Source organism: Pelmatolapia mariae, linkage group LG12 (assembly GCF_036321145.2).
Source record: "Pelmatolapia mariae isolate MD_Pm_ZW linkage group LG12, Pm_UMD_F_2, whole genome shotgun sequence".
Lineage (NCBI taxonomy): Eukaryota > Metazoa > Chordata > Actinopteri > Cichliformes > Cichlidae > Pelmatolapia > Pelmatolapia mariae.
This window is the reverse complement of record NC_086237.1, coordinates 23,055,683-23,063,183: the sequence shown is the minus strand read 5'-3', so window position 1 is coordinate 23,063,183 and position 7,501 is coordinate 23,055,683. Positions and strand designations below refer to the sequence as shown.

Genomic DNA, 7,501 nt, shown 5'->3' with positions numbered 1-7,501 from the left:
AAAAAGGTTCTTTGACGTATGATGGTTCTTTAAAGAACTATGAAGACATCTGAAGAACCATTTAAGAACCATAATTTTTCTGAGTGAAGAATAACAGCCCCCCCCCCAGCTGACATGGACACAGGAAATGTGAAGAGACATAAAGTTCTATTAGAAACTTTATTGTCTGTAATCAGTGCAGGTAACATTTATTTGTCATGACAGAATCCCTAAAATGTTAATTTGTATGAATTACAGTTGTTTGTTCTGCCAAAAGAAAACACAGATTTGCGAACAGGTAACAGAACACATAGTGGGAATTTCTTTTCTTCAAAATAAAAGTAACAATGATTAAAAAAATAAATACAAGATTAGTCAAACTTTTTAAGATTCTATAATGTACATTTTTTTCTGGCGTATGAACGATGTTAAAGTGTCCTTAGCCTCCTCTCAGACGTAAAGTCATGTCGATGGTGCTGTGGTTTCTGACGTTGTAGTCCTCCAGTTTGCCATCCTGCATCTGTCGGCCGTCATGAATGAGCCTCTGCTGGCTCACTGCCACCCCCTCTCTTTGCTCGATTCTGTTCTTGAAGTTGCTCACGGTCTCGCCGGGTCGGAACTCATAGGTCTTCTTCTGTCCCTTATTATTTATGAGGAACACCTCCATGGGAGGCTTGGTGACCAGCAGGGACACCTGGGAGCCGTGCTGTAAGCCGTAGTAGCTGATGGGTTTGGAGTCGTCATTGAGAGGGGTCCTCTGGCCGTTTATGAAATGTAGTTTCTGCGTCTGGGGGTCGACTCCCAGTTTCTCCTGGATTTTTATTTTCAGAGAGCCAACTGTGTCCTGTGGGTTCACCCTCAGGTTGTGGGACTCCCCCAGCATAGAGATAGTTATATCCATGTTGGCTGTAGTCTGAAAGAATTCAAAAATAGTTCTTTAAATTACACCCCCTCAAAACAAAAAACGACTTTTCAGTTATTTCTCACAGGCTTGCTCAGTTTCCTACCTTGCGATGGCTTTTCGAAGCAAAAAAAAAGAAAAACTCCGGAAACTTGAAGTCTCAGCTCAGGTAAACAATGATGCTCACACAACAGCTGAGCGGAAAGCCTCGGCTCAGCACTTTATATACACTCCCGCTCAGCTGATCAGCGCCCGCCCACTCACTTAAGATTCATTTTCCATCTCTGCTGTAACAACTTTCAGTTTCTAGTCCCCAAAAATCACGCAGCACTGCTATTGAAGTGTTTTGATCAGAGACTATCCTTCTTTATAAAACAAAACACGTTTTTAGGACCAACCTACAAATTAAGCCACGTGCAGCGGTCGTGCGTCAAAGGGCGTGTTCGGTTAAGAAATATGGAAATACCGATTTTTTCGGATCTCTCTTTTGGTAACTCGGAGTCAAATAAAGTATGATTCTGTCTAATTTTGAACACAAAGATATGCGAATTATTTATTAATATTTCCTTTTGCTTTATGCCACTGCATGTGTTGCTAACTATCAGTGGATTACTTCAGTACTGAAGAAAACATCTGACTGTATATGTGCACCGAGGCAGCAATGTTTACGAAACAGAACTAGCTCCTTTGAATTAAGGAGACGGGCATCAGCCACAATATTTAATTTCCAGTTATTAATTTATTGTTTCAAAATTCTTCTTGTCAGTGATATATGCAGGGACATATGTCACATCACATATCTCACACAGTCTGTGGGGGACTACGTTGTGTAAAATTCCTACAGTGTATTGATGTCACACCTGAAATGTTCTTTTTAAGATGTGAATTACATGGAAACAAAACAGAATGGTCACAACAGAAGATTGATACTGTCATGGTCCTGAGTCCGTGGACTCAGTGATTTTGGGTTTGGTGTATTTATTATTATTATTATTATTATTATTATTATTATTATTATTATTATTATTTGTGGACTCATGTTCTAGTTTTGGGATGATTTGTGTTTTGGGATTTTCTGGTTCTGGGATTCTGGGTTGGTGCTCCCTCTGTTGGTCCCTGGTGTTAGTGTTTCCTCTGTCTCGTCAGGTTAATCAGGTCCAGCTGTCTCCCACCTGTGTTTGATTTCCCAGTGTCCCTCTGTTGTATTTATGTTGTGTGAATTGGTGTGCTCGTGACTGGTCCGTCTGTGTTCATCTCCTGGAAACTGTCTGTGAACTTCTTTTTGCATCCACTGTGTGCTCTCCCTTGTGTCCTCCCTTGCTGTTCTTTAGTTTAGTTTCCCTGAGTGTAGATTATCTTAAGTTCTGTTTTTGTCATCCCCACTTTGTGTTCTGTCATTTATAATAAATCTCCCTCGCATCTCAGTAAGTGCCTCCCACACACCACAACGATTGATGCCCCAGCCTTGACAGGTACTGTGGTCATAAAGGCATGGACATGGTCAGCAACAGTAATCAAGTAATCTGTGCTGACTTAATGATTTTCGGCAGTAATAAGAGGCTCAAAGTGTGTTAAGAAAATATCTCCCACTAAACTAGCAGTAACAGCTTGAACTGTTCATACCAGGAAACATTAATCAATGTTGTTATATCATTAATACCAAATTCTGACTCTGTCATCTGAATTTTGCAGCAGAAATAGAGACTCAGTCTTCCATTGTCTAATTTTAGGTGAACACGTGTGAATTGTAGCCTCAGTGTCCTGTTTGTCACTGACAGGATTGGTACCCGGTGTGGTCTTCTGCTGCTGTAGTCCATCTGGTTCGATGAGCTGTGTGTTCATAGTTCTTCTGCATACCTTGGTTATAAAGAGGGGTTGTTTGAGTCACTGTTTCCTCCTTATCAGCTCAAAGCATGTTGATGATGTTTAAATGCAGTGACCTGCTGTTATGTGACTGGCTGTTTAGATATTTCAGTTAATGAATAGCTGAACTGGAGCCCACTGAGTGTTTGTATCTCTCTTGATCTTTCAATGTGTAGTCTATCACTGACTAAATGATTTTTCAGAAAGGACAGCAAGGAAATGTGCCAATTTTAAATGTTTACATCAGAGAATATTTTTCTGTGTTTTCCCTTAAATAGTTTAAGTTCTGTTTGCTGACTCTCTTCCATGAGACCCTGACTTAGTCTTCCAAAATCTAAGCTCTAAGTTTGTGAAATTAGTATTGTTATTATAATATTTTTGTATTTAACAGGATGAACACTAGTTTCATGTCCAATAAACTAGCATAGCCCATAGAAAAGCCTATCTGGCACCAACAAACATAACATGTTTAAAATCACTTAAATCACTTATATATATGTAAGCGTGTATGTGGAAATATGTGTGCGTATGTACGTACGCATGCATATATGCATGTATATATACATGTATGTATGTGTATGTATGGGTGTATCTGTATGTCTGAAGGTGTATGAATAAGTTGTACATATCTTTCTTGTGTAAATGTAAATCTGTCTGTGTTATTATGTAAATACTTACGTTATTGTGTATTTCACACGGAGAGATGCCAAACTGCCTATCATTGTTCTTGTAACAGTGACAATAAAGAGCTATTCTATTCTATTCTATTCTATTCTTTCACATTTTGATGCTCAATTTGAACTTCAGCAGGTCACCTTGATCAGATTTACAACTTTTAAATGTAGATATGCAGGTTTAATTCAGTCTAATTGCTACCATGTGTTTGGTTTATTAGTTACTAGCAATAATGCGCAGTTGAGCGGTGTACCTAATAATGTGGCCACTCAATATATTTCTCTTTCTCACACTCCGTAGCCTACCGGTGACCAAATACCAAGTGTCCAAATACTCTAAAATATTCAGTTTATGGTGATTTTTCAGAAACTAACTTCTCATTTTGAGGCTTGAATCAGAGAATATTTTCCTCACATTTTTCAAAATCCTCACCTATATATAAATGTATATAATCGTCATAAAAGCCAGATAACTGAGATAATACAACAGACTGTTATATTTACTGTAAATCTGCTTAATCTGATCAATGATTTCCACATACAGAAACTATTGTGATTAACACTTAAACAGTGGACTGGCACCATTACATCATGCTATTGTTGCACTTTAAATACTCGACTTGGAAATTTATATGACTAAGAGTCTCTTATAAACATTGGAACGGTGATTTTAGAACTACTTTTAATGGGACCCGTTTGTCTTGTGATCTATACGACATACAGCCCCCCTCCCCCCTTCCCCAGCTGACACAGACACAGGAAATGTGAAGACACATAAACTTCTGTTAGAAACTTTATTTTTTTTTGTATTCAGTCCAGTTAACATGTATTTGTCATGACAGAATCCATAACACAGTGGTTTGTATGACTTAACACGACCTTTAACACAGACTGGTTAATGAACACAGATGGTGCAAGGAATGTTTTTTTTTCTTCAAAATAAAAGCACTAATAAATTAAAAAATATATACAAGATTGGTCGATATCATTAAAATTAAATAACATACATGGGTTTTCTGGTGTATGAATAATATTAAACTGTCCTTAGCCTCCTCTCAGACGTAAAGTCATGTAGATGGTGCTGTGGTTTCCGACATTGTAGTCCTCCAGTTTGCCACCCTGCATCTCCCGGCCTTGGTGAATGAGCCTCTGCTGGCTCGCTGGCACCCCCTCTCTTTTCTCGACTCTGTTCTTGAAGTTGCTCACAGTCTCGTCGGGTTGGATGTCGTAGGTGCTGGAGTGTCCCTTTTCATTTCTGAGGAACACCTGGATGGGAGCAGGTGGAGGAGGCTCGGTGACCAGCAGGGACACCTGGGAGCCGTGCTGTAAGCCGTAGTAGCTGATGGGTTTGGAGTCGTCGTTGAGAGGGGTCCTCTGGCCGTTTATGAAAACCAGCCTCTGCCTCTGGGGGTCGACTCCCAGCATGCTCTGGATTTTTATTTTCAGAGAGCCAACTGTGTCCTGTGGGTTCACCCTCACGGTGTGGGACCCACCCACCATAGTGATAGTTATATCCATGTTGGCTGTAGTCTGAAAGAATACAAAAATAGTTCTTTATAATACAAACACTCAGGAAATAAAAGACTTTTCAGTTATTTCTCACAGGCTTGCTCAGCTTCTTACCTTGCGATGGCTTATCGAGGCAAAACAAATTTCTCCGGAAACTTGAAGTCTCAGCTCAGGTAAACAATGATGCTCACACAACAGCTGAGCGCCTCGGCTCAGCTCTTTATATACACTCCCGCTCAGCTGATCAGCGCCCGCCCACTCACTTAAGATTCGTTTTCCCATCTTTGCTGTAACAACTTTCGGTTTCTAGTCTCCAAACATCACGCTGCCATGGTATGGTGCTTGGGGTGTTTTGATCAGAGACTATCCTTCCTTAAAAACAAAACAAAACACATTTCTAAGACCAACCTACAAATTAAGCCACGTGCAGCGGTCGTGCGTCAAAGGGCGTGTTCGGTTAAGAAATATAGAAATGTCGATTTATGAGATCTCTCAGATTGAAATAAATTATGATTTTGTTTAATTTTGAACACAAAGATATGCAAACTATTTATTAACATTTCCTTTTTGCTTCATGCCACTGGATATGTTGCTAAGTATCAGCGGATTACTTCAGTACTGAAGAAAACTTCTATCTGTATATGTGCACCGAGGCAGCAATGTTCAAGCAACAGAACTTGACCGAGAATCAGCACATTTGTAAGATTTCTTCATTGTTAATGGAGTTTATGAGAGTTATCGCTATGGCCAATGAAACACAGCACAGAGAACCGTTCGAATTTTTCCATAATGTCAGTGTCAGTGGTAATTTTATTTATATGGCAAATATCATTACAATAAAGTCAGTGTGCTTAACATAGAAGATATCATAGGCATAGAAGATGCCTATGATGCCGTGGACACACACACACACACACACACACACAGTGAAAATAAAACTGATTTGAGTCTGCTTTTGAATGTGCACACAGTTGTAACTGACCTCAGGTCAGCGGGAAGCTTGTTCCAAAGACCACAGTAATGTCAACACCAATGACTGTAGAAAACATGGACGACGCGACAGCGCCTCCTCCCATTGTGCAAAAATGAAGCCAAAAAATATCCCGTTTGTGGAGGCTGCCATCTTGCATTTTTGGAGCCAGAGTCTGCGCAGTAGTGACTTGAGGTGGAGCGACTGTGTGACATCAATGAAGGAGAAAAAATGTTTTGTTGGTCATTCATTTTTGTCATGACATCACTTTGATTAGTTGAGTATCTGAGGCTGAGACCACAGGACTGTAAAACATGATACTTGGGCTTCATTTCTGTACTGAACAGTCATTTCAAGATTAGTTAGTAAACAACAATTAGCTAATGTTGTTCATGAGACTAAAATCATCTCACTGTGGTAATGTAAATATAATATGGACAATATTATATGTATTGTCAGATTATCATGATATATATATATATATATATATATATATATATATATATATATATATATATATATATATTACAGCAGTGAGCTTGAACTCTGGGTCAAAGATTCAAGTTGCAGTTATTTCCTATCACCTTAAATCTTCACTCAAAGACAAATACCTTTGACAGTGTATATATAGATGTATTATATATAAGAGACAAATATTGTTCTTTTAATATGTTGGCATTACTAAGTTTGGCTCAATGCTTACAAATATGTGTAAAAACAAAATGTACGAGCTGTGAAAACTGTTTCTGATAGAATGAAGAATAGACTGATATATTAAATATTCCTTTATTGGGTGAGAAAATCATACCATGTCATAACTGCTTTAAGTCATACAGAATAGATATCAGAGCCTTAAACAGGCTGACTTCTGCTAAATGGGTCAAACTGGGCAGAAAGTATACAAACACATAACATCCTTATAGAATATGATGTAACACTATAGATCAACTTACCTCAGAATATATAAAGCATATAAACAATTACAGCAATATGATGCAACAAACACAGCAGTACTACTAATCCAAAATACTCAAAGCTTCATAGAACTGAAACAAACATTTATTTTTAGCTCCATTCTGCTGCTGATACATACTTTAGGTTTCTGAACATTAAACTTGTTGCTGCCTTTCATAGTGTGTAACTTGAAGGCTCTGAGTACTTTCTCCCACACTGAAAACACTGGAATGATAAAATTACCTAATAAGACTGATTCAGGACAGATAATTAGTTATGTTAAACTTTTCTAGCAGTCCTTCACAAACAGGGAACAGTCTGTCTATTCTCTCCATCTGTCAGCTGCTGCTGGCTCTTCCTCCTCCTCTTCCTCACACACTGCTGAGTTTGTCCTGGTGGATCATCAGGGGTGCAAAGCCTCACAGATGATGTGCAGCAGTGGGTCCCTCAGTCTGTCCTCACTCTGGACACTTGCAGTTGTCACACATGGAAATCAAATGTGTGATAAGCTGCAGGATTCAAACACAAGTGTAACTTATAAATACATGTTCATACTTTTATTACACAATCAGAGAGAAAGAAAAAGAGAGAGAGTGCAGGACAGACAGACAGGTGACAGTCTCAGGTGTACACACTGCTACAAAACAGCAC

General features: G+C 38.9%; 2 protein-coding genes across 3 annotated transcripts; both read right to left on the bottom strand.

Moving 5' to 3' along the window:
* Positions 1-210: 210 nt before the first annotated feature.
* LOC134638592 (polyubiquitin-like) lies at positions 211-1,074 on the bottom strand. The gene is made up of 2 exons (XM_063489323.1): positions 987-1,074; positions 211-892 (listed from the first exon to the last, which is right to left on the bottom strand). The coding sequence occupies exon 2, from the start codon at positions 878-880 to the stop codon at positions 419-421; it is 462 nt and encodes a 153-aa protein (XP_063345393.1). The 5' UTR covers positions 881-892; positions 987-1,074; the 3' UTR covers positions 211-418.
* A 3,149-nt stretch (positions 1,075-4,223) lies between these two features.
* On the bottom strand, positions 4,224-6,043 carry LOC134638590 (polyubiquitin-like). 2 transcript variants are annotated; one of them, XM_063489321.1, is made up of 3 exons: positions 5,909-6,043; positions 5,041-5,298; positions 4,224-4,947 (listed from the first exon to the last, which is right to left on the bottom strand). In XM_063489321.1, the coding sequence occupies exons 2-3, from the start codon at positions 5,206-5,208 to the stop codon at positions 4,462-4,464; spliced, it is 654 nt and encodes a 217-aa protein (XP_063345391.1). In that variant the 5' UTR covers positions 5,209-5,298; positions 5,909-6,043; the 3' UTR covers positions 4,224-4,461. The 2 variants fall into 2 exon arrangements, with proteins under 2 accessions (XP_063345391.1, XP_063345392.1); XM_063489322.1 differs by lacking the exon at positions 5,909-6,043 and having other exon boundaries at positions 5,041-5,467.
* Positions 6,044-7,501: the final 1,458 nt, after the last annotated feature.